A 27,956-nucleotide genomic window follows, 5' to 3' on the forward strand; every position below is an offset into this window, starting at 1 on the left:
AAGTCATTGGGCCGCTAGAAGTTGATGATGTCAAATCCACCCCCCCCACCCCCCCCCATTACGCCATTTTGGAACACCCCCAAATTTTGTTTTCTCGATAACTTAGCCCCTATGGCATTGATCGATCTCAAATTTTAGTATGTTATAGCTGGGCCTAAGAGCTTTCGATCGATACCAAACTTCACCCCCTCCGACCCCCCTGACCTGAGCTAGAGGGGGTCAAATATTGAATTTTTGAATGGTCATATCTCCGGTTCTAATTATCGGAATGCAAAAGAAATTGGTGTTTTGGAAAGCTCTCGTGGAAAAATTCCCAAAATTCCGTACCCAAAATTCAACTCACAATCGAATTTTCACGCATTCCGAGTTGCAAGCACCCCGAGTTGCACGCATTTCGAGGTCACCTGTAAAGAATCTCAGCAACCATAAGCTTATCTGGGCTTATTTACATTCTGATGTATTTTCATCAAGAATTGTCCCTTTGACGGTACAGTCGAGTTCCGTAAATTTGAACTCCTCAAATTTGAATGACGGTTGAGCTCAAAATGTAAAATTTGAGGTTATGTTAAGAAAGTTTTACGTAGAGTCTGAATTAAAACTGTTTTTCTCTGATGCTTCCTCAATATTCCGTAACAAACTCCATGTATTTCACAAGTTACATTATTGATACATTCTCTAAAGTTATTTATCTTAATTTAGGGAAAGTGCATTTCACATGAATTCCGTAACATTTTTCAAAATATTGTTCAAATTTGAGGAGAAATGAATTGTGTTGTATTATATTTGTATTGTATTTATTTTTCATTACCATTAATAACTTATAATAACTCATGTTAATCCCACCGTACCTTGCTGCTATCGAGCGTTGGTGACTAACTTCCAAGGTAAAACGATGGAAAACCCCTTCATAGGTTGTATGGTCAGGTTTACACTTTTACAATATTTTTAATGGTGAGGCTGTTCATGAGTCCCTTACTGGTAAGAAATAGGCCTAGCAATAATAGCTGTTTGGCCACTGTGCACAACAAATTGTTGTAATAATAAAAAAAAAACAAAAAATATATAAAATTTATTTAATTAATTAAATAAATTAATTAAAAAATGAAATATGTCATCTATACCCCCAAAATCGGTGGCATTAGCTTTGAAAAATTCAACCAGTTTTAGTGTAATTTTTTCCCGTTTTCGTACACATTTCACGAGATATCATCAAAACTACGTAGGTTGCCAATTTGAAGTTTCCGGTTGCCTCTTCGTTATTAAATTAGCTTTTATTTTGTATTAGTATTTTTAGCTAATTTATTCTACAATGACAGGAAACAGCTAATAAACACAAAAGTTTTTTCGGCACGCTAGAAACATATGGGAAACATAGGAAATGTCATGCCCCTGCCCCAAATGTTCAAATTTGAAGAACTCTACTGTATTTTGACATTCCCTTTTGTACAGCTAATTTTCTTCAAAACTTTTTTGACGAAAATTTTTCCCATGTGTAGAACCCTTAAAATCGTGACAAGAAATCCGCAGATGCATTTTTTAGGTCTGATTTTTTTCCTTTTAAAGATCAAATAAGTAAGAAACAAATGAAGAATTCTTAATTAATTTATTATAAATTCCAATCTACAAATTTTTACAAGAATATTCAGTTCTTCGTATTTAAAGATATTTAATTTCCTTGACTTTCTCTTCTTCAAAGTATATGTTGAATTTCTTCCACTTCATTCGCTTCTTTGGGTCCTTTTTGCTGTAATCTGGCGCTAGATTAGGCATTAATCCTGGAGAGGGAATAAATTTTTGGATTAGGATGTCTGGGAATGTTTTTTTTTTTATTATTTTTAAAACTTACCGGCTTTTTGTGCCATTGCAACTAGAATTCTCATTTTCTTCTGCTGCTTGCTGCACAATCCTGTTACCCTTCTGGGCAGCATGCATCCGTCTGATCGTACATATTGGCTGAGAATCAGGACATCGGTGTGCTTTACATCCAATCCTATTGAGCATTTCGGGCAGAATCCTTTGCCACAGGCTCGGGCTTCTTTAACTTCTTTCAGAAGGAATTCATCCCTTGGGGATTTTACTAGAATTCCTTCAATTTTCACCGTGTTCTTTTCGTCCTGGGTTGTCTTGACTGGGAAGAAAAATATGCAGGGAGCAGGGATGTTGGGAACATAACCTAAAAACGGAATTAGGGATCTTACTTTCTTTCAGGCAATTTACTGCTGTTCCCGTGAATGGCCGGGTAAATTGGTTTATGTTTAGTTGAATGAGATTAACTGCACTTCTTGTGGATAGCCGGAAGAGGTTCATTTTGGGGGAAAACACGGAAAACCCCTCTTTTTGTGTTGATGGATCAGCTGTCAAAACCGAAAACTTTTCACTCAACGAAGACGTCACGTGACGTTCAGAACAAAAACAAAGCCCACGTGCACCGGAATTTGTTGTTTTCCGGGGATTTTTTTGGGCAATTTGACCAAAACATTGAGTTTATTTTGAAGTGATAAGGATAATATAAATGTTAAGATTGCTATTAAGGCAGAATAGAGTAGTATTATCAGGTGAGACTCAAGTAAAAGGAATTTTAATGGGAATAATGCAAGAAATACGTTTTTTCAGAGGTTCGTTCTTGTGGATCCTTTGCCCAAATAATGTCTGAAGCCATTGACAATCGGAAGGCCGAGGTAGGGACTAAAAGGACAAAGGACATGTCCTACAAATCCAGGTATGAGGGTAGCAAAAAGAGGCGGGAATGGAAGGGAGCAATTGAAGTGAGTCAGGAAAAGAAGGAAGGTTCGGAACCTTTTGTTAGGATTAAGAGGAAGAAATCAGTGATTTTACTGGGGTATTCGGGGAAGGATTACTATGGGATGCAGAGGAATCCCGATGTGAAAACCGTTGAGCAGGAATTACTCGCGGCAATGCTGAAGAATAATTGGATAACAGAGGAAGCTTATAACTTCCCTCAGAGCATTGGTTTTCAGAGGGCTGCCCGGACGGACAAGGGAGTGTCCGCTGTGAGACAATGTGTATCTCTCAAACTTCCCCTTGACCTCAATATTCAGTCCCTAAATGCAGATTTACCCAGTCAAATTCGGGTTTTCGCCGTGAAAACCGTAACCCAGGGATTCAATTCGAAGAATGATTGCATGGCCAGAACCTATACTTACACCCTTCCAACCATAGCCCTAAGTTCAGATTCTTCTTCGGAAAGTCCAATGGAAAAATTTAGAATTCCCTCGGAGGTTCTGGATAAATTCCGTGAAATTTTGAAGATGTTCCAAGGAACAAAGAATTATCACAATTTTACCACAAAGAAAGCTTACTTAGATCCATCGTCAAATCGCTACATAATCTCCTTCACATGCCAGGACCCCTTTGTCGTTGAAGATGTTGAATTTGTTGAGCTAAGGGTCAAAGGGCAGAGTTTCATGATGCATCAGATTCGCAAAATGGTTGGTTTGGCTCTGGCCATCATTCGAGGGCATCAGGATGTTAAACTTCTCGAAAATGCCTTTACACAGACCCGACTGAATATCCCAAGAGCTCCCGGACTCGGTCTGGTCCTCGATACCCTGCACTACGACAGGTATAAAAGGAGATACGGAAGCGATGGGATCCATACTCCGTTGACGTGGGAAGAAGTTGAAGAGGAGATACAGAAATTTGTCAAAGAGGAAATTCATCCGGTGATAACGGGAACAGAAATAGCAGAGAAGCCAACGCTGGATTGGTTGGAGAATAAATTGTCCACACATGATTTCACAGATCAAGTCGGCGAAGACAATGACAGCAATGACGAAGATGAGGATCAGGAAGAGAAACCGGCAGAAAATTCAGCTCAGGAATTGACTTCCAAGGAAGATGTAACGTTGAAAACAGAATAAATTAATAAAATTTTTGTAGAAATTATAAATTTTGTTTTTCTGGTATTTTTTTTATTGACGTGATTCATAATTGGTAAGAAATACTTCTGATTTGTCTAGAATTCCAAGACCTTTCCAGCGAACAAAAATTTGCCCAAATCGGTTGAAAATTATGCTTACTGAAGACGTTTTAATCTTTAAATTTGAAAAAAAAAATTTAGGTGTAAATTAAAGGTCATTTTGGTGTATGAAATATCCGCCCCAGCGAATATCGAATGCTAAGCGATTTCAATTCAGCTGAAAACTTGTATTTTCAGCTGAATTCTGCTAACCTTCAAACGACACTCGCGAAGCAGTGACATTTCTATACATTTGGTTAGCACTTTTTTTCGGGAACTGCTGACCCCTCTGAACGATTCCTCTTCCGAAAGGGTAACTCACAGGCTAACACTAGGAATAGAAACACTTCGACGCTCCGAGAAGCATCTATGATGTCAATTCAACAGCCAACGGGGAGTTATCACTGGTCATTTTCTATTTTAAATAGTCGGAGTGGGGAAAGCCAACAAAAGAAAAGAAAGTTCATTGAAATCGGTTAATAAACATAAGAGATAGAGTCCGGTCCATATGGACATAGTAAGGGTCGGGGTACAGTGAGTTGGGGTAGAGATGGATGGTACCCATTTATTTGAAAGATCTTGCCCCCAGATACAATATATACTAAAATTTTATCGAAATCCCTTCATAAACACTGAAAATACAGTCCGGGCAAGACATTTTTGGTTATAGCTCGGGTCAGGGAACATCGAGGGAGGAGTGCGACCCACCGTTGGAAAGGTCTCGACCTAAGCTATAACATACTAAAATTTAAAGAAAAAGCATAGTCTAGTTTTCGAAATATTAATATCGATTAATCGAAAATTGATTTTTCGATTAATCGGAACTTCGATTAAATCAGATGAAATTAGGGTATCATAAAGGTTGTAATACTCCACGAGAGCTTTCCAAAACACCAAATTTTTTCAAATTCCGATATTTAGAAGCAGAGATACGACCATTTGAAAATTGAATTTTTGACCCCCTCTAGCTCGGGTCAAGGGGCCGGAGGGGGTTAAGTTTCGTATCGATCGAAAGCTCTTAGGTCCAGCTATAACATACTAAAATTTGAGGTTGATCGATGCCATAGGGGCTGAGTTATTGAGAAAACAAAATTTGGGGGTATTCCAAAATGACGGAAGAGGAGGTGGGGGGGGGTCTGACATCATCAACTTCTAGCGGCCCAATGACTTTTAACCTTTACCGAAAACCGCTTGTCGATATCTCTTTCCGTTCTCTCTCCAGAAGTGGTTGCACTACGGACAGACGGACGGACGGACGGACGGACGGACGGACGGACGGGACAGGACGTCCACGAAAATCGATTTTTGGCGCATATGATATTCGTGAACTATGAGTGTCAAAACGTGTAAATCCAAAATTTGGGTCCGATCTGACGAGGTCGGATTTCACCTGTGACCACAAAAGCTGAGATTGTAAAGAATCTCAGCTAAAATTATTCAAGTATAGGGTAAAGTGATATAATTTGGAATTAGTGTTACAAGTTGGACAATTTGCCGGTACAAGTTGGACATGGCTTTTTTCTTGATAAATACAGTACAAATTTTGTTTTTAAGCACAAGGAACCAAATTATAAAACTAAAGCATTAAAAATATACAAATAAAAATGAAGTACTAAATTTATCAAGACAAAAAGTCCTGTCCAACTTGTACCACTTTACCCTACATTTTCGAATTTTGAGAAAATGATCCTTTAAAATAACCTTTAAAACTTGTTCTAAAATGAATAACTCAATCACTAAAGTGCAAATATATATTTTTTTTTGGAATAAAACGGTGAAGAATAAAACAAAATTTAAGGTGTTCTATCTAGTCTATTTTTTTTCTAAAGTGAAATACATCTAAAAATTATTACAACAATTCTTACATTTTTTTACTTGATTTTCTTAAAATTAGATTAATTAAGAATTAAGAATTAATTAAGAATAGAAATGTCTCTAAATTTGAAATAACAATTATTATCTCAAAGGTCTCTTTTTATTAAATAAATTGTTAGTTGATAACATCTCATTTATTTAAATTAACACATTTTTATTTTGTAAAGTTCAAAGGATATGGTTTTAAAGTCGTTTAAAATTATCCTCAATTTTAATAAATTCAAAGTAACACTTAAAATTAAAAACGTAGCACATTTAGAACATTTGTTTCAATTAACAATTGCGAATGTATTCAAATTATAATAATTTTATAATCTCCTGACTTGACTCTATCTGTAATACTAATTCTTCTAACTGATTCAAAAAGATATTTTTACAAGTGCGTAAGGGAGGGTGGGGTAATTTCATACCTGTATAATTTTCGAAAATATTGTAGGATAATAAATTAATTGTGAAACTATCTGGTTTTGCTTAGTGTTATAGAGTTTCGAAGTATCTGCCAAATGATTATACAAATATTCTAAACTCTTGAACTGTCCCACTCTTCCATAGGGGACTCAATAAAGCGATTATAAACAAATCTTGGTTACTTCTACTCTCAGGCTAAACAATTAACTACGTGTTTACAAAAAAAAAGGAATTGTGCTTTTAGAATTAATTATTCTAAACATTTATAAATTTTTGCTTTGCTTTAGGTGAATGTGTAGAGAATAGCACAAAAGGAAAATCCAGCTTTTACAACTTGAACAAACATAATAATATTGATATCGTACATTCCAGCAGCTTTGAGTCCAAAAGGATATTGGGAAATGCACATCATTATGAGAAATACCTTCTGATCACTTAAATCGAAATCGTACCATTTGGTCAAGTATAAATCGGTAAAGATTTTTTCGGATTTAGAAAAAATAAATTCTCCAAAAATACACAATAAACCAAATTGTAAAAAAATTCCCAACAAAAGTGGCACGAATATTAGGTTCATTTTTAAACGAATTATGTAAAATATGAGCATTATGAAAAGTGAACTTGATCCTGCTTGCATAGTAAAGACATAAAAATAAACATCATTGAAAATTTCGAATTTTTTGAGAATTGCACAATGAAAAGTATAAATTGTTCTTAAGAACTGTTTCTTGTTTTCGACATTGGGATTATCTAAATGTTTTATCATGTCGTGAAACACATTTAGCAAGGCTATGAAATAAAATCCAATAGTCACGAGAATGCATTCGCAAGGTGTAATTATAAATGGTATACTTATTAGTATGAAACCTTGATGAATATGATGGTAAATATTTGATTGATTCTGCTTTACTGGTATCCCAGGAATTGCATGAATTACAAAATTGGTATAGATGGCATAGGCAATTACTCCAATAGCGGCTACGAAATAAACTGCAAAAATTATTCTAAATTTAATCTTAGACAATAGAGTTCATTTAAGTAATTTTGGGCTTTGCATGAAGTTTTTTTTTCACCCAAAAAATATGTAGTGCTTATATATAGGTCGACTTAAAAATTTTGAGAATGATAAACAGTAGAATTTTAAATTGAAATTGATAATTTAAAAAATTTAAAATCGTTTCAAAAGATCCTCCAAAATTGTTTTCAAAAGTAAATAGGATTGATATTTGGAGAAAAATTAGTTATGGGTTCTTAACCGGTTTATTACCGGTCCATAATCGATATGAACCGATTTATAAATCACTCAAAGCATTGCTTAAAATACCTTATCTGTAATAATAATTGAATTTCAGATAAAAATTCATTATCGGTTATGAACCCGTTCATTACCGGTTCATAATCGATTGGAATCAGCATTGGATCAAGCATGATAAAGTTGGAGATCATAGAGTAGAAAAAAATGGTTTCGTACTTAGGTACTTTTTCATGTCCGCTTTCAAAACTTTACGATTCACCTATAATTTCGGAAGAGGCAGATAAAACCAAATTTACCTGTTATACCCTTACACCCTTGACAGACATGAGGATTAGCCGAGAGATGGCTTAGCGTAAATATATTTTAAATAATGGTTAAACTACATTTATATCATTTTCCACTAAGTCGTCTCTCGGCTTAAGTCGTAAGTGTGTCTAGGGCATTACTTGGTCGATTACACCATTCATCCGCAAAGGCTTTACCGGACAGCACCAAGTCCAGATTACTTTACTTAGTACACTCCGAACGACTTAATTTATTGTAAGCCAGAATAGAAGCTTAAAAACCAAATAGATTCAGGTTGATCCTTGTGAATATTTAGCCTGTAAAATTTGATAGTAAAGGACTAGGTAAAGGAAATTTACACAAAGGATCTCTAGTCAATGATCCTAAGCAAGAATGTGGCAAGTTAATTTTTTTATATGAAGCTATTTGAAGCCAATTCCTAAATTGATTTCAGACTCAGCTCACAGTGCTCCGAGGAAAAAATTTATTTAAACAAAAATTTAGTATATTTATCCCTTCATACGGAAAGGTATCTTATAATACGGAAAAACTTCTCACTTTTTTGTTATTTAGTGTAACGGTCGCGAGTGCAAAAAAAATCCCATATAAATTTAAATCGAAGTATGAGAAAGTGGCTTCAAATTTCAGACAACTTGCCAGGGGCGTGATCCTAAAGCTGTCTTCAGACTAGAGGTTTAGCCTAGTTTCAGAGAGTCTCAAAATCCTAAATAGCGAGAAATTTTATTGCTTTTCAAGAACCTAATAGGTTATTTATCTTTAATAATCCAATCCTAAAATGAATTTTTCCAAAAAATCTTGATAAGAAATTAGAGCAGTTAAGTCTAAGACCTAAGACCTAAGTCTTAGGTCTGAAGCCTGTATAAGCGTCCTAAGCCCTCAGTGTATGAGAGTTTGAGATAAATCTTTACTTCTAAATTTTATAGGCTAAATTCTCAAGGATCAGACTGAATCCATTTGAGCCCTTACGTTTTTCTTTTTGATTTAGAAAAAAAAACTCCATGCATAGCCCATTTAAATGGAAATTACTTGTGAAATATCTTCAAAATGAACTGGATGTTTTTAAAATGAATTCCTGCAGATTGTGTTATTAAGCCAAAAGTATGATCTCTATGAAGTCCCCGAATCCACAAAAGTAGCTCATTTAATTCGTTTTCATTGATTAAGAGTACCAAAGTTTTTACAGCAAGTTGCACTATACCTACACTTATCATTATAATTACGAATGCTTCCAACATAGAACCATTGAAGTAATATAAAGCAGTATACGTCGTTGCGTTATAGTATAAGAGTACTACGAGAAAAATATATTTTTGAAATCCAAAGAATACTCTCCGAGGGAGAAATGAAAAACCAAATATATTTATAATGTTATTGAGAAAATTCTCAATCCTGATAAATTCTGAATAGCACTTAGTTAAATCAGCCATTCTGAACAAGTATTTGCGGACGACTAAAACAAACAGATGTTATTCCAAATATCACAATAAGTATGGTCTTCATGATAAAATATTTAATCAGAAGTATTCAGTGATATAACTTTGTAAGTGCCTTTTAGTGTATAATTAACGCGTCAAAAAATTAATGCATGTGTTTTCTATAAGTAGGTCGCGTCAGTTGCACGTGAGTGCACTAAAAAGATCTCAAATTTCAAATAGGTCAAGGATCATAGGACAAATGCATTAAAATTTGATCCTGATCCATTCCATAGGGGTAGAGAAATTTGCTTTTGAAAAATTTGTTTTTAATATTAAAGCCTCTATCGGTGGTTCATAAATTCAAGATGTTAGCTACATTGGGAGTTTACGAGATCTTTCATTATGGTAAACAGAGGTAATTCCGTTGCTTTTTATAGAGTGCGACTTTAACACTTGTTATTGGACAGATGAAATATTTTTTTCCCCATTCCAAATCAATAGAATTATTCTTTGTTTCATTTAGAATCATGAAAGAAAAAGAATTTTACCAATAATATTGAAGAAAATTAATAAAATTACGATAATATTGATATATGCGCAAGAACCTTACTGTGATGCTTTTTTTTCTAACTCCGTTGAATTCGATCAAACTCGGATACTCATTTTAAAGAAAAGTTTAATGCAGTTGTGTTCTGTAAAATATACAAGACAATTCTGAAACCATTCCGTGAGGTCTTCAGCAGTAATAGTAGCTCTTTCCAATGAGAAGGATATTGGTTTGCGCATGCTGAGCTCTGGATGACGCTTAAGAAGATTCCTGAACCAAACGTCTCCGGGTCTTCCATCTGTAAAATGGTTTGGAATTTTGTAGATCTCGCTGATGAGTTTGACGCTGTGCAGAACTTGTTCCATCCTGACGGGATGCCAGCCATCCGCACATCCCAGGATCCATTTGACTTTTGCCTGTTCTTTTGATAGCGTTAGTGTAAAACAACTAAAGTGTAAAACATATCTTGTGCGATTGTCCGACTCTGGCACTTTCGAGACAGAAGATATTAGGAAAGAGGGTGATTAATTTGGATGACTTAAGCATTGTTAATATGTAAAGAACATCTTATCATTTACCAAGGAAAATGAATTGTATTTAATAAAATGGATCAGACCGATGATGGAATTATGGGAAATGGGGGACACAAAGGGCTCTTACGAGTCTACTCTGATAAAAATCGCTTGTAAAAGTTTTGTAAAATCTAGTTGTCCCATATAGAAAAGTAACGAGATGTTTGGCTACCCTTGTCACCACTGAGATTTTTGTAAAATCTTTTCATTTTCAACAAGATATCTTGTTGATACCGGATACTGTACATATTTTACTAATATTATACAAAATCTTGTAAAAGTTTTGTCAGTATTCTTTTTTTATTCACCAAAAAATGACGATTTTGTAGTCGGTAATGGTCTCTAAAGTTCTATTTAACCATTTCCTGCAGACAGCATACTGGCGTATAATTGCTATATATAACAAAAAGCATGAAAATCGTAATTATTATGTCCATCAAATTGATAAACAATTTGACTGAAAATATTCCAAGACCATTTTGAGAGAAAGAGATAAAAATGAAAGAGAAAACGATATATTTTGCAACGCCATCTATTGAGAAATTCTCATGAAAACCAGATTTTGAGAAAACTTTTACAAGAATTTTGTTAATTAATTTTGGTGGATTCGGTTTTAACAAGAAATCTTGTTGAAAATGAAAAGATTTTACGAGAATCCCTATGGCGACAGGGGTAGCCAAACATTTTGTTACTTTTCCATATAAATTGACTTATTTTACAAATTTTTTACGAGATATTTTTCTCAGAGTAGTTGTCCAACGCCAGTCGGAAAGCCCCAACAATCTACAATATACGGGTCTTTTCTTTTGTTCCCTTCGGTATCTGAAACAGAAAAAGTGCTGAACAACGGAATTTTGAACTAAAACATTAACAGCGTCCAATTTTAATCGAAATGTAAACATTCACAAATTCACTTATTTCTGCATGAATTATTAATATATCATTAATATACTCTTACTCACCTTGTAGATCAATAACTAAGCTTCACTTTTATTAATAATTTTGATTGAAAATAATATTTCATAATAAAGAAAAACCACTAAACGTTTTGTGAAATGAAATTTTTAGTACACAACCCAACTGACACGAGTTTGAAAAATATTTGTTTCACCCACTTATTAAACCGATAAAAATATAATTTTTGGATTTTCTTAAAGTAGAATAGTTATATTATGTTACTGCAGTGATTAATTATGGAAATAAAAATATAAATTATATTTTAAGTGGATTTATCGGAGTTGGATCGGTCGCGACATCCGAGTTTTGCAATCGTCGCAGTTACATGGCCTGACTATATATCTCGCAGTAAGGGAAGTCGTTCTAGAGGAAAGTACTCTCCCTTTGAACATTCATGCCTTGTACTGTGAATTTTCTTTTATTTTTCCTAAGAAACATACACATTTTTATCTGTTATTATTTACCTTATTATTAAAAACTGAATTAAGTGATGATAGGCACCTGTCTGTGTGTATGTTTCTTAGGAAAAGTAAAAGAAATTTACATTATTTGAAGACATGAACGTTCGAAGAGAGAGAGTACTTTCCCCTAGATACAATAAAAAATGTGTTTTATATTTTCTTTATAATTAAATTTGTTAAGATTACAATATTGTATTTGTGTAATCTAATCATTATTCCTAATATTTGAACCAGTAGAGGAGACTGGGGCAAAAAGTCACAAATCGAAAAATTCAAAATTCTATATCTTCCAAGGTAAAAAAGATAGCGGTCCAAATTTTTTCTATAGATAGCCTCCATAGACCTTCTTCAATGTCGTAAATTTCTTAGAATTCGAACAAGGAATTTAGAAAATAAAAAATATCGAAATTTTTAGCCCTATTTTTGAAATAAGAAGAAGATGATAACAAGAAGATAACAATTATTACCTACTTATGTTCCAAAATTTATGCACTGGTTAATATTTTCTAAATAATTTGGATTTTTTTGAATACGAATCCGCTATCTATTTTAGAACTTCACAAAAGTTCTTTTCTCCAGAAATCCTTTTATTAAAAATGGTCACTTGGGGTAAAAAGTAACAAAAGGTATAGAGCAAAAAGTAACAAAAAAGCGAAGCAATTTTTGATGTCTCACGGCGAAAAGAAACGTCATTATCATGTCTCGCCGCTTGGTCAAACTATTTGCAGTCTTTTCTGTGTTTTTTTTCTAAAATAGCTTGAAAAGCTCTTTTCCCGCTTTTCACTTTTCTCGTAGAGAAAATGGTGTTTTACAAAGGTGTAGATGAATAAATTTTCTATGAAAATATGTCCTCTAGGTATTTTTTTGAAATTTACGGAAGCCTGTAATGAATCGAATAAAAATATAATAATACCCAATGTCTGGTACTATTTGCCCCAGCATTTTTGAGAATAGTCACAAAATTACCTTTTAGAAATTGGCTCGATAAACGTATTTCCTTACAAAAAAAAGAGGAAAATTACTTTCACAAAGTTGTAAAGCGTTAAATTTCCTATAAAACTGCGCTAATCAGAAATTTTTGAAGCGCTCGAGTAGCTTGTAAAAAAATAAAATATCCGTTTTGTGACTTTTTGCCCCAGTCTCCCCTAGTGAATGAGTAAGACAATTAGAACTAAGATGTGGATTATTCGTCCTAAGTAGTCATCTACGTGGTCTACGTGCTTACAAAAAATAATATAATAGTATTTCGCTCATGGCTCCTAAACGTCTAAAATCTTTTGCTTTGCTTTAGGTAAATGTGTAGAGAATAGCACAAAAAGAAAATCCAGCTTTTATAACTTGAATAAACATAACAATATTGATATCGTACATTCCAGCAGCTTTGAGTCCAAATGGATATTTGGAGATACACATCATCATGAGAAAAACTTTTTGATCGCTCAAATCGAATTCGTACCATTTGGTCAAGTATAAATCGGTAAATATATCTTCAGATTTCGAAAAAATAAATTCTCCAAAAATGCACAATAAACCAAATTGAAAATAAATTCCCAGGACAAGTGGTACAAATACAATATTTGTTTCTATACGTATTATATAAAAAATAAACATTATAATTAGTGCATTCGATCCAGCTTGAACTGTAAAAACATAAAAGTATACATCATTGAAAATTCTAAACTTTTTGAGAATTTCGCAATGCAAGATATAAATTGTTTTTAAAAACTGTTTTTTGTTTTCGAGATTAGGATCGTCTAGCTGTACAATCATATCGTGAAAAACATTTTGTATGGCTATAATATAAAATCCAATTGTTACCAGAAGGCAATCACAAGATGAAAGTATAACCGATATGATTGGTAATACTATAGCTTGATGAATATGATGGTAAATATTTGATTCATTTTCATTTACGGGTATCCAAGGAATTGCATGAGCCACAAAATTTGAATAGACGGCATATCCAATTGTAAAAACAGCGGCTGTGAAATAAGCTAAAAAGAATAATCTAAATTGAAATTCGATAATACAGTTCATTTTAAATTTTATGGGCTCTACGCGTAGTTTCTTTTTTTTTTTTTACAAAAAATTTCCATTGCATTCTTGTCCAATACGTTTTAGTTTGAGCTTTTATCGTGAAACTTTTTAGAAATTTTCTTAAAATTTTTGATTTATAAAAAAAAACTATGCAGAGCCCATTTAAATGAAAATTACTTATGCAATATTTTGATTATGCTTTGAATCTTTTTGAAATGAGTTGCTGCAGACTGCGTTATTAGACTAAAAGTATGATTTTTATGAAGTTCTCGAATCCACAAAAGCAGCTCATTTAATTCTGTTTCTTTAAGTGAGGGTACCAAAGTTTTTGTAGTAATTTGGACAACACCTGCAGATATACTTATAATTATCCCTGATTCCAACGTAATGCCATTTAAGTACAATAGAGCACTTATTGATGTTGCACAGAAATATAAGGTTAAAGCAATAAAAACATTTTTCAAGCCCAAATAAAATTTTTCTAGGTAAAAACGAAAATGTATATATATTAATTACAAGATTTAGAAAATTCTCAATCTTAATAAATTCGGAGTAGCACTGTGTTAAATCAGCCATTCTGAACAAAAACTTGCAGACGACTAAAACAAACAGATGTCATTTTATGTTAATAATGTCGAATGACACAATAAGTTTGGTTTTCATTATAAAATATTTAATTACAAGTGTTTTATAACGTAGCTTCGGAAATGATTTTTGTCTATTATTAACTTGTCGAGACAATTTTTAAAAATTCATTTACGGTGTGTTCTACAAATAGACCATGTCAGTTGCACTTGAGTTTGCATGAAAAAGATCTCAAGCTTAACAAGGAGAAGGGATCATTGGAAAAATACACAAATGTGAGGCGAGGTGGTATATCTTTCACCTCGTGCCCTACTTAGGGTAAGTGTGCCAAATTTCGGCATAGTTGCAGGCAAGCGTCAAAGTTTCAAGTTTGAAATGTAATATTTTAAATATAAATTGATTTTTTTATTCTTTCTTCTGAAAGAGTGTTGCATGGAACCTTGTAAAGAGTTTACCGTCTTTATTTACTCTAAAATCATTCTTAATCCATTTTAAAATGAATAAAAATATAGACATAGCTTTGGTGCCCTATTTCGGCCACCTTCATTCTCATAGTTCCTTGCCCTTCGGGAATTCTCCCAATATCTTTTTCACATCATCTCTTTTGTAGAAGCTACATCTTTTGTTATTTTTTTGCATTGTATAATCTTTAGAGTACGTAAAATCTAAAAGTTCATGGAAATTCGAGGAACAAAAAAGGTGGCCGAAATTGCAAGCTGGCCGGAATTTGGCACAATTACCCTATAGCAACAGCATTAAGGAAATCTTTTTAAGTATGATTTCTTTTTCTAAATTTTGACTAATGTTATTCTGTGATTCCGTCAAACACCTGAATCTGATTCTAAAAAAAATGATATAGTAAGGTGGGGTAACTGGATCGTTTTCCGAAGAGTGCTACTTAAACGCTTGTTTTTGGACTGATGAAATTCTTTTTTACTTCTTCTAAATCCATATAATTATTCATTGTTTCATTCAGAAACATAATATTAAAAATAAATTATTAAAAATATTAAAGAAAATTTATAAAATAATGATAATACTGAAATAAGTCAACATGCACTAACTGGGTCGTTTTTTCGCTAATTCACTTTTAATTAAACCTTTGTATTTAAAATACTTTTTTTCACAAGGAATAAACCCAGGAAGAACCCAGCTGGCACAAGATTGAAATGAGTTGATTACACTTACTTATTTAATGGATAAAAATATTATTTTTGGTTTTTCTCAAACTTTAATAGTTATATTATGTTACTGTAGTGGCTATATTACGGAAATAAAAATAAACATATTATTTTAAGTGGATTAGTCATAAACGATCCAGATAGCGAAGCGCGCGGATTAGCACACTTGACTATATGCCGCCAATTTTGTGTCCGGATGGTTATTCAAATGGAATTTTTGAGAAATCGGTACAAAGTCGGTTTAGAACCGTTTTCCAGTTTGTCTCGAAAACCGTTTATAAATGTTTGCCAAATGAATGTAGAGAAACTGGTGGCAGTAAAGGATCCCATGCTTTGAGAAACGCTCGAACTCGTGGTCGTGACTTATGTGCTGAACACACCTATGACTAAAGTCCAAGGGGTGGTTTCAGCAGACTAGTGAGAATGTCACGTTAACGAGTTTCAATTGAAAATTTCTCACTGAAGTTTCTTACTTCTCGCTTCGGAAAGTTTATCTGCAATAGAGGAAAGTGCTCATGCTTCGTACGATCCCAAGCTTCTTAATGACAAAAATTTTTTCTATGTTTTTCAATAAATGATAAATAAATATATAGCGGAGTCACATTTATTCAGAAACATAGAAAAAAATTTTGTCATTACGGAGCTTGGGATGGTACGAAGCATGGACACTTTTCCCTACCGGGGATTTGTCTTGTCCAATACTCCTCATTTGGCCTTCAGCCTGATATAATAGCCGTGATTTTTTCAGTAAGCTTCAGAAGCAACTGCCCCTCTCTTTCCAAAAAAAGTCACCGAAAATCACGTTTTAGGGGTTGACTTTTAAAAATTTTTGTAAGAAAATAAAAAAAAAAACGGATTACTTGTTTTATCCGGGACGGATGATACTTAGAATATTTGCCACAAGAAGGCAATTAGGACAGACGAAGACGGACGCCAAAGCGAGTGGAAGCGAATTAAAGAGCATAAAAGTCATTCTGAAGTTTTTTTGTTGAAAGCTTTGAAATGAAAGAAGCTTTGAAACGTTGCAGAGGTTGTAGGTGTAGGTATAGGCAAGCGGAGCGTATAATGCGCTCCGTATTCTAGAATTCAGTACAATTTTTTCCTTGAAAAAAGTATTTGTGAATGTACTATTTTACGTTTTTTTGTCGACATTTGATTACATTTGCAAAACATTTTTAAGCTATGTGTGTAAGTGAGTGAGTACACATAAAACTAAAACTCAGTTATTCTTGCCAATCGAGCTCCTACGTGTTTACAAAACATAAGTAATTTTGCTCTGATGAACCACGCACAATAACATTGTTTCGATAAACATGTTTTCAAAATCGCCTGAGAGTGAGCGAAATGACTAGATCTAGACTTCGTTCACTCTAACTGAAAAGTCTAAAATTCCTTTACAAAACAAAAGCTATTGTGCAATGGACATAATCGTGTATAAATTTTAGTTTTGATTTAAGTGAATGTGTAGAGAATAGCACAAAAGGAAAATCCAGCTTTTATAACTTGAATAAACATAACAATATTGATATCGTACATTCCAGCAGCTTTGAGTCCAAATGGATATTTAGGGATACGCATCATTATGAGAAAAACTTTTTGATCGCTCAAATCGAAGTCATACCATTTGGTCAAGTATAAATCGATAAATATTTCTTCAGATTTTGAAAAAATAATTTCCCCAAAAATGCACAATAAAGCAAATTGAAAATAAATTCCGAGAATAAATGGTATGAATATAAGATTAGTTTCTATACGCATAATGTAAAACAAAAGCATTATAAAAAGTGCACTTGAGCCTGCTTGAATTGTAAAGACATAAAAATAAATATCATTGAATATCTTAAATTTTTTGAGAATTTTACAGTGAAATATGTAGATAGTTCTCAAAAACTGTTTCTTGTTTTTGAGATTAGAACTGTCTAAATGTACAATCATGTCGTGAAACACATTTTGTATGGCAATAAAATAAAATCCAATAGTTATTAGAATATATTCGCTAGGTGTAAGTAAAAACGTAAGACTTGGTAATATGAATCCTTGATGAATGTGATGGTAAATATTTGATTCATTATATTTGACAGGTATCCCAGGAATTGCATGAAGAACTGAATTGGTATAGATGGCAAATATAGCTACTGCAATAGTGGCCAGCAAATAAACTGCAAAAATAATTCTAAAATGATAGTAATATTGTGTTAATGTTATGTTTTCTTTACTGTCTAATACCCAGCGCACAATAATTTTTGTTTGTGAAAATGTTTTCAAAATTGCATATGAGAGAGAGCGAGATGACTAAATCTCGGTTTCATTCACTCTCACTGAAATGTCAAAAACATGTTTGCAAAACAAAAGTTATTGTGCGTTGGGCATAATGCCTAGCGTACAATAATTTTTGTTTGTAAACATGTTTTCAAAATTGCGTATGAGAATGAGCGAGACGACTAGATTGATTTTTCACTCTCTCTCTCTCACTGAAATGCCAAAAACATATTTATAACTCAAAAGCTATTGTGCATTAGGCATAATAATAATGTTCCTTTTTAATATTATGGGCTCTGTACGAAGTTTTTTTTCGTACAATCAATTGCACCGATAAGTATGCCAATGCCATACAGGATACTAAAGCAAAATTTGTCAAATCGGAAATTACAAAATTTAATTTCCCAAAATAAAAGAGACTAATGTAGGGCTTAAATTTCCTGCCTTATGGCAATAAATACTTTGATAAGGCAACTCTAATTTTTCGAGACACAATCTTCTCGTTCAGTATTCGAAGAGACAAAGCCACTTCAAAGCCAAGCCAAACTTATTCGAAAATCTACCGAAAGACTAAAGTGTAAGTTCACGTATTCGCCGCTTTAGCGCTGATTGTTCTGCCATTTCGAATTTCGATATTCTTGACACTTCAATTGACAAAATTTCAACAACAGTGTGCAAATGTTTGCTGCAAAAAGTGAATTTTTGTGCAGTTTTATGGAATTTCAGAATGGCGGAACGTTTTAATAGTAATTTTATTAAAATAAATGTTCTTTTGATGAATTTGTTCACTTTTGTGTAACTCATCGTTGATTTAAACATTTAAATGTTCGAACTTCCAACGTTTTTTTTAGGAAAGATCTCTCTGATATATCTTTGAATCGGTAAAGGAAAAACCTCAACCGGAGAGAGCTCTCAAATCGGGAAGTTTATTAGTGAACGAGAGGAATGGCTCCGATCAGTAATAACCTTTCGAAGAGACAAAGCCACTCCAAAGCCAAACCAAACCTATTCGAAAATCTACCGGAAGACTAAAGTGTAAGTTCACGTATTCGCCATTTTAGCGTTGATTGTTCTGCCATTTAGAATTTCGATATCCTTGACACTTCAATAGTCAAATTTCAACAACAGTGTGCAAACGTTTGCTGCAAAATATGAATTTTTATGTAGTTTTGTGGAATTTCAGGATGGCAGAATGTTTAAATTGCAATTTTATTTAGTTAAATGTTCTTTTCATGAACTTGTTCACTTTTGTGTAACTCATCATCAATTTAAACGTTCAAACTTCCAACGGGTTTTTAGGTAAGTTCTTTCTGATTTACCTTCGAATTGGTACAGAAAAAACTTCAACAGGCAGAGACCTCTCAAATCGGGAAGGTATATTACTGAACGGAGTCAGACGTACAATAATGTACAAATTAAATGACTTTAAAATAATAAAAAATGCTCGTCAAATGATCATGTTACGAACAATGTTTGTGAAAAAAGTACAAACTTTTACGAACTTCTCAGTGAGTTATATGATTTACCGGTATTTCGTAAGTTCTAAGCGGGCATTCACAAACATTTACGGATAAGTTTACGAAGTATTATTTTCTAAAAATATTTTTTTTCAAAAAAGAAATAACATATCCATTTTGACAAACTTTGCTTCAGTTTTTGCTATGCTTTGCAATTACTGCGTTACAAAAATTCTATTAAAGCAAAACTTTGCAAAGAGCCCATATTTAAATTGAAATTACTTGTGAAATATTTTTATAATGAATTGAATGGTGTGAAAATGAATTCCTGCAGACTGCGTTATTAAATCAAAAGTATGATCTTTATGAAGTCCTCGAATCCAGAAAAGCAGTTCATTTAATTCATTTTCACTGGTAAGGGGTACAAGAAATTTAACTATCATTTGCACAACACCTACAATCATCACAAAAACCATAACAGCTTCCACTATAGTGCCTTTGATATAGAAGGCAGCAATGAATGTCGATGCACCATAGTATATAAGTACACCAAGGAAAGTATATTTCTCAAGGCCAAACAAAATTTTTCGTCGAAATAATGATAAATTAACTATTTTCATTATAACATTGAGAAAATTCTCAATCCTAATGAATTCGGAGTAGCATTTAGTTAAATCAGCCATTCTGAACGAAAACTTGTGGGCAACTAAAAGGCCTTTGTGCGTTGACTTAAAAGTGCAAAAAACATCAAAGGCACAACAACTCCATTACTCATTATTAAATATTTAAGAACCTGTATTTAATCATTTATATTTGCGAATCTTTTTTGGGCTTGGATATTTTACCTTTGATGTGGAAAACTTTTACATTTGTTTATTCCCAGGGTATCATTGCAAACCTTGCAAACAGAATAGATAATACAGTTGCGAACTCGATAAAGTCAACTAATTATCTCCAGGCCTGCTGACTGACTCTATTGGCTAAAATATGTTTACAAAACAGATGTTAATATGCATCCGGTATAATTGTGTATAAATTTTAGTTTTGATTTAGGTGAATGTGTAGAGAATAGCACAAAAGGAGAATCCAGCTTTTATAGCTTGAATAAACATAACAATATTGATATCGTACATTCCAGCAGCTTTGAGTCCAAAAGGATATTGGGATATAAGCATCATTATGAGAAATATCTTCTGATCACTCAAATAGAATTCGTACCCTTTGGTCAAGTATAAATCGGTAAAAATTTTTTTCGGATTTCGAAAAAATAAATTCCCCAAAAATGCACAATAAATCAAATTGTAAAAAAATCCCAACAAAAGTGGCACGAATATTAGTTTCATTTTTAAACGAATTATGTAAAATATGAGCATTATGAAAAGTGAACCTGATCCTTCTTGAATTGCAAAGACATGAAAGTAAACATCATTGAAAATACTGAGATATTTTAGAATTTTGCAATGAAAAATAGATATATAGTTCTTAAATATTGTTTCTTGTTTTTGAGATCAGTGTTATCTAATTATCTAATCATATCGTGAAAAACATTAATAAGTATGGCTATCCAATGGTTATCAAAATGCACTCGCGAGGTATAGCTAGAGAGTAGTTATGCTTGGTAGTGTGTAACTATGAAATACATTAATGAAAATTGATTTTTTTAATATTTTGTTTCTCAGATAAAATTTACGAGCGGCAGAATTCCTTTAAATGAGAAGGGAGTACTGCAACGAGGCGCTCTGTTGGACTACGTGCTAGTAATATGTCATTTTGTAATATTTTTTCTCGAAAAAAATATTTATACTCTAAACTTATATTTATACTTATTTGTACTCTAAATTATATTAAAAATTTTAAGAATCTTGATCGTTGGTTTTTGTTTGGTTCTCCAAAACAAAACAAAAAAAAATTGCGAAAAACACATAAATTTTGGCTTTCTCATTGGCACTCTCCCCTTAACGGATCATAATCTGTTCATTACCAATTCACAACTAGTGATTCCAAATAACCGAGTTTTTAGGATAAACGGTTAACCAGTTTTGGAAGGGCATGAAACCGGTTAACCGGTTTAAATCCGGTTTCAAATTTAGGATTAGATTATGGAATTTTGAGCAATTTTTCAGAACTTGAACTTTGATGTAATATTTTAACACATAAATACATTCTTTTTCTCAGTTGGTTTAGAAAGAACTTATTTATTTAATTGCTTTATTTTGTATTCAAAATAGTTCAGGAAATTTCAGAATTCAGGAGAATTACTGGGAGTTTTTCCAATAATGTACCGTGGAAAAGCTAATGCAATGTAGATTTTCGTAAAAATAACTATTTTTTCATTCAATTTATTTTTTTTTTAGAATAAATTGGTTATAAACGTCATTTTTGACAATCTTTAATGAGAAAATACTTAAAATTTTTATTCTAGATCTTGGAAAAAGAAAAAAAAGAATTTTATAATGTTTTAACGAACAAATCGAAACAGTTTTCCTCTTTATTTTTAAAATCCTATCACTAGTTGGATCTTGTTAAACTTAATTTTAGGAAATTTGAATCGTGGAAGGAAAATAATATTCGCAAAAATATAAAAAAGAATATTGGAAAGATAGTAGTATCAAGATTTTTCGCCACTTATATTCGTTATAAAGTTTTTTTTGTGAAATCTTGCAAAATTAATGTGAAAATTATTTTCTTTTCTCAACAAAAAAATCCCGATTTTTCGATCGGGAATGGTTTCTAACGTCAATTTTTAAATCATTATCTACAGAAAACATACCGATGCTTAATTTTTGATATATGAAAATCATGAATATAATTTACACAAAATTCACAAATAATCTCCTAGAAAAAAATTTTATAGGTATTTAAAAAAAAATAAATGAAAGAAAAGCTTTGTTGTTTTTACTCCTTCGGTTGAGAAACTAATAAATACTAGATTTTGACAAAAAATTTACAAGAATGTATGTAACAAATCTTGGTGAATTTAATAATGTTTAATAATCTAATAATTTAATAAATCTAATAAGATATGTAGTTAAAATACAGCAAGATTTAATAAAAATCTCTATGACGACAGGGAAAGGTAAATATCTTGTTAATTTTCCGCATAAAACAATATTTTACAAGATCGTACTAAATCGTTTACAATGTTTTCAGTATACAATTGATTTTTAGTCTTGTAAATGTTTAACTAAGGTTTAAAAGATAAGATATTTTCAAGTGAAGAAGTCTTGGAATAATTTCCGATAACCTCTAAGCAAATAATTCTTTCCAAGAATGGAAGAAACGTACGGGAAACCCATTACTACCATACTACAAATTACAAATTACACTTAGAATCATTTTGCACTTCAGGTCCCTTTTTAAAGCCAAGGAAATATTTTGCAATGTAGCTTGATTTTCAAGAAATAAAGTTAAGCTTAAGAGAAATTTTAAAATTTTTGTAAAGAGACAGTTCTAAACCGGTTTCATCTCTAAAAACCGGTTTTGAAACCGTCTCCAAAATAGGGCGGTTAAGCGGTTTTTCGAAATCGGTTAACCGTTGTTGGAATCACTATTCATAACTGATTGGAATCTATTCAGATTTATCAGAAATACAAGGAATTTCCAATAAACCTAAACATGATACCTTTAACTCTGGCAAACGCTCTCTTTTAGAGCCTTTTAAATCTTTTAAACCTCTTAACTTGAAAATCGTTATTAGGTGTGATTTAACCGATTTAACGATATTTTTGTTTATCACTACAATATTGGCTTAGGTAACATCGCATTTTCGAGTAATCCCAAAAAAACATAGTTTTGCATGGGTGGAGGAAATAGATGGCGGGAATATGAGAGTCATGTTAATGGTCCCAGGGTCGATGTAAAAAAGCTTTTGAGACTCTAAGAGGGTGGCAAAGCGTTCCAGGTTGTGCGACGTATTCGAACTCGTAACTTAGATGCTATACATCAAAAGTACTTTCGCATCATTTATCGATTACCGTTTCTCAACCGATTTAAACCGATTCATAATGACTCGAAAGATCTCCCAAAATATTATAGTTTTAAGAGTAATAGAATTGATTTTCAGACAAAAATTACTTATCGATTCATTCAAGATTTAATACCGATTTGAACCCTATTTATAAATCACTCCAAAAATTGCCTAAATATATCAGATTATAACCGGTTCATTACCGGTTCAGAAACGATTCAGTTTTATCGGAAATTCCAAGATCTTTTCAACGAGCTCAACCATGATACGCTCTCTGGAATCCTTTTAACTTTGACCTTGAAACGAAAGACGAAATGTCCGTCTGAATGATCTCTAAAACTATCCAAAAATTCTAGAGGGGAAGGGGAGGGGTGGGGGAATGTGAGGGTCATCTTAACGATCCTTGGGTTGACTTATGGGGGGGGGCGTCCTTCAAAGATTCCAAGTCGCTATCTCTGACCGTTTGGCCTCTAAAGCTGGCGACAGTCAGACGACACTTTTCAGAAATTTGATTTATTAAGAAAAGTGGACTCTGATGGATGGAAAGTGGAAATTTTGGGGGGTACAAAAATCGAGGGATTATAGGGGAAAGTGTCCATGCTTTACATTTATACGGTTCCAAACTTTACAATGACTAAATTTTTCGTATGTTTTTCAATAAATGTGACTCATCTTTTCAGTATTTTAAAAACTAGACGAAAGTGTCCTGTGCAAAGCATGGGCACTTCCCCCTACTGCTTTCTCCGTGGAAATCGAACAGTAAAAGCATTTTTATTCAATTTTTCATCAATTTTCCGTGATTTTCTCGGGATAAATTTCCGAAACAAAAAAAAAAGAAAGAAGAAAATTAACCAGTTCTAGGAAAAATATTTATTTAAATCATTTTAATACATTAATCAGTATAATCTCCTTGGAGGCTCTTCACAGCCATTTCCAAACTGGCGTTCCTGTTGAAAGCACCTCCGATGAATCCGTTGTGATGCACGAAATTAATGCCCTGTATTCCGGATAACTTTTCTAGTTCTGCTTCACGAAGACCCCTCCAGTCTTTGTGGAGGAATTTCCGACAAAGGAGACTGTCAGGATTTATCGGAACTGCCATAACCCGGAAATCTGATGGACGTTCATTGAAGAGCACATACTTGATAGTGCCTTCAATGTTGTGCTCAACTTCCAGTTGAGCCAAATGTTCCTTCCACGGACAGAATTGGTCTAATTCGATTATGCTTCCGGATTCGTGGATTTTCTGGCGATTGATTAAGGCAGTTTCAACAATTGATCTCGCCGGAAGCCAGGATTCCGTGTAATACAGGATTTTCTCAATAAATTCTCCTCCAACTAGTTCCATGGCTTTCCTGAAGTGAACGTTGGAGTCATAGGGCTCCTTTACGACTTTCCATTTCTGATTGAGGTCTTGCACACGGGAGTTGATGTTGGTATTGATGGTGTAGGTCGGTTCTCCGGGAAACATTGGGACCCCATTATCGATTGCATCGATCTCTTGGATAAACTTTTCGTAGATCATCCTGTAGATCATCATCAGGGACTTCTTGTCCAGTTCCAATCCTGATTCCTTCTTCAAAATGGCTGATATGATATCCTCTCCAAAGTAGACATAAATCAATCCTGCTGAACTCAATCTGACATTGTAGTTCTTCCCAAATTCTGGACGCAATGTGCTCAGGGTATCGCTAAAGGATTGCTGATGATGATCAAAGCGATTTTTCTCCTTGTCGAATACACTACCGACATCCACAACGATGTCACAGGTATCAAGGATATCATCCTTTCTCGTCCGGATGATTTCAGCATCTTTGTACTGATCCAATCTTTGCAGCATAAAACAGGCCAGAGCTTCATCACAGTGGAATCTTCCGTCGTGCGTTCCAATAGTTTTAACTTTTTCACTGCTTTCCGACATTATCTCAAGAATGCGTTTAGAGTAGCGGATCTTAGAATAAGATTTCTGGCCAAAAACACTTGAACTTGTGCAGAAAGGAAGATTTCTGGAGGTGATTTGGATTTGCCGGAGAAGCATGGTACTTTGACGAAACATGTCACTAAAAATGTTAAATTACCCGAGTGCAAATTTTTAGCATGGCAGTGTAAGGCGTAAAGAATTATCTAGCAGAACGTGTAATGTAATAAAATGCTTTATCACGTGATGTAGTATATAGGTTAACAAACTACAGTAGACTCTCGCTCAATCGGCTCTTTTTCAATCTGGCAAAAAATTTTGTTGACAACTTTCACGTTTAATTATGAAGATAATTCGAGGGGTCTCGGTAGCTCAATGGGCAAAGTGTTGGCTTTGAGACGCAGAGGCCCTCGGTTCGATCCTTGATCGAAGCGCGTCCGGTGAATAATTGGAAAACATTTTTTCACCGTCCTTAAAAGCTACAAACTGAACGCAAAAATATCAAGAAGGAAGTATGATAAAAGATAAGGGAGCAAAAAAAGGATTTGTGATGGAGCAAAAAGAAAAATGATAAGGAGAGATGAGTAAATAAGAGTGAGCGGAATGGCTATATGGACCTGATTGAGTCTGACAGCCAAAAACATAAAAAGAAGAGAGAGAGAGAGAAGATAATTCGCTCAAATTCGTTGTAGTTCTTCCTATTTTATCATGATTCTTTATAATTGAGTGCTTTTTGTGGAATTTACAAAGGCTTTGACGCCCAAATCTACAGTAGAGTTCCGCTATAGGCCATCGCTCTATAGTCCACAATTTATCGACCGTTGATTTCAAATCACTGAAGTTATGTTTTTTAGTACGCGACATGTAATGTTGTTTTGACCATTGACGAACAAGTTTCATTTGACGTTTGTTCGGCTTCAAACGGTTCTTGCACACCTCTGCTCTACTGTATTATGTTTTTCTCTGCAATTTATATTTATACCTTTCTTCTTCTTCTTCTCTTTATTTAACGGGACGTCATCCATTTGATGGTTTCCCGTATTTATACCTTTAATACGATATTTTAAATAAAATATATACGCAGGCTGATCCTCAAGAATGTTCAGCTCGAAAAATTTGGCGGTAAAAGATAAGTCCAAAATTGGGATTAAGGATAAAGGATAAGCGCTTTTCGCCTAAGTTTCTAATAAATGTGCACTCTTTGATTGGTAAAAGACTTCTTCTTAAGTGCAATGTTAATGCTGTTCTCATAGGAAGAATATCACTCTGATCTTCTCATTACTCCAATCTGTATGCATTTTGAGGTATAATGACATTGCGTATCATCAATATCCCATTTTTTCATCCAATTGACATTTCGAGAAGTAAGCAAAAACACCTATAGTAAAAATTCAACATATTTTCACTTATTTCTCGTGAATTTCACTAGACCTCATGAATTTAGAAGCTGAGCTTTATCCTGCAAATTTTTAGCTGATCCCTAAGTGTATCGACACTAATTCCAATTTTCAGGCTAATTTCTAAGACGATGCCTGTGTTTATTTAGGTTTTTTTTTCTATTTTTGAGTCAAGTGGTAGAGCACTCGCTCTATGATGTAAGTGTCCCGGTTTCGAATCCCATTTAGGTCACCAGGAATTTTTCTGGCGTTGTAGGTCATCGAATAGCATCCAGTGAGCTTCTTCACTGCACTTGATTTCACGGGGCATGAGATTGACAACCCAATCCATGTAAGAAAAAACAATAATGGACGTTCTGAACTCCCCTTGCGGGAAAGTCTAAGTTCCTTTATGAACGTTATGCCACCATTATTATACTTGTAATTTTTATACTTTTTGTCGAGAAAAAATGAAATTTTGTCTACAGGTGTTTTGAAGCATTGTCTCTCAATTTTTAAGTTTTTAAATTTTGTTTTTTTTTTTTATAAAACATAATCAACAAATAATATTACAACAAAGCTTAATTAATAAGAGATTTTCTTTCAATGAAAAATGTTAAATACTGTACAGCAAAAACATAAAATAATGCAGGACTATTTCTAAGTCTTGAGAAGTTTCTCAAGAACTCCATATTTTGTTGATGATTGTTTACCTTGACGAGAAATTCTTTTATTAACTTGAAAATTTTCTAGTCGGTAAAGAACCTGATATTGTTTTTGTTTTTTTTTTTGATTCGTTAGACTAAAGGTCACGAAATAAATACTCATTTCGTAGTTCCATGAACACATAATTCTCTTAAAACGTGATTTTACTTTGGTTGGCCCTACTAAAATAATGTTCAAGAGTTTCTCTTTTCTTAGAAATCAATCTTACCCGTCAAATCGTTGCTGTGGATGACGATTTTACTCTAGGTTTTTATGAATTGTAATGGTATTCAGAAAAATTATCAGATCTTCGGCAGAATTTCTTCATAGAAAATCTGTATAATAGGGTGTTTCAACAAGGAAAAATTTCTTTGGCACTATTCTCAGGGTGCTGTATTTGATGAGACAAGAAGGTTTTTCTTCGACGACCATATGATAAAACGCTGTTTAGAGCCGATCGTTCAGCCACCTCTAAACGACGTCTGATCATGTGGTTGTCGAAGAAAAACTTTCTTGTCTCATTAAATACAGCAACCTGAGAATAGCGCAAAAAATTTTTTTTCCTTGTTGAAACACCCTACTGTATAGTCTCCATTATTTCACAAAAATATTGTTGATTTCTGAGGAAATTGTAGAAGTTACAAGGAAAGTTGTATATTCCGCGTAACAAGCATTACCGATTAAACATTTTAGATA

The 27,956-nt window shown here is 33.4% G+C and overlaps 3 protein-coding genes across 3 annotated transcripts; 1 reads left to right on the forward strand and 2 right to left on the reverse strand.

Annotated features, from left to right (window-relative positions):
- Window positions 1-1,584: 1,584 nt before the first annotated feature.
- On the reverse strand, window positions 1,585-2,375 carry LOC129810158 (28S ribosomal protein S18a, mitochondrial). The gene is made up of 3 exons (XM_055860464.1): window positions 2,199-2,375; window positions 1,847-2,128; window positions 1,585-1,775 (listed from the first exon to the last, which is right to left on the reverse strand). Exons 1-3 carry the CDS (start codon window positions 2,305-2,307, stop codon window positions 1,657-1,659), a joined length of 510 nt encoding a protein of 169 aa, XP_055716439.1. The 5' UTR covers window positions 2,308-2,375; the 3' UTR covers window positions 1,585-1,656.
- Window positions 2,376-2,394: 19 nt separating this feature from the next.
- On the forward strand, window positions 2,395-3,910 carry LOC129810130 (pseudouridylate synthase 1 homolog). Its single transcript, XM_055860423.1, has 2 exons — window positions 2,395-2,555; window positions 2,614-3,910. Exons 1-2 carry the CDS (start codon window positions 2,513-2,515, stop codon window positions 3,879-3,881), a joined length of 1,311 nt encoding a protein of 436 aa, XP_055716398.1. The 5' UTR covers window positions 2,395-2,512; the 3' UTR covers window positions 3,882-3,910.
- A 20,198-nt stretch (window positions 3,911-24,108) lies between these two features.
- Window positions 24,109-25,339, reverse strand: LOC129810141 (MYG1 protein). The gene has a single exon (XM_055860441.1). The coding sequence runs from the start codon at window positions 25,315-25,317 to the stop codon at window positions 24,154-24,156; it is 1,164 nt and encodes a 387-aa protein (XP_055716416.1). The 5' UTR covers window positions 25,318-25,339; the 3' UTR covers window positions 24,109-24,153.
- Between the last annotated feature and the right edge of the window lie 2,617 nt (window positions 25,340-27,956).

This window comes from Phlebotomus papatasi, chromosome 1 (assembly GCF_024763615.1).
Source record: "Phlebotomus papatasi isolate M1 chromosome 1, Ppap_2.1, whole genome shotgun sequence".
Taxonomy (NCBI): domain Eukaryota; kingdom Metazoa; phylum Arthropoda; class Insecta; order Diptera; family Psychodidae; genus Phlebotomus; species Phlebotomus papatasi.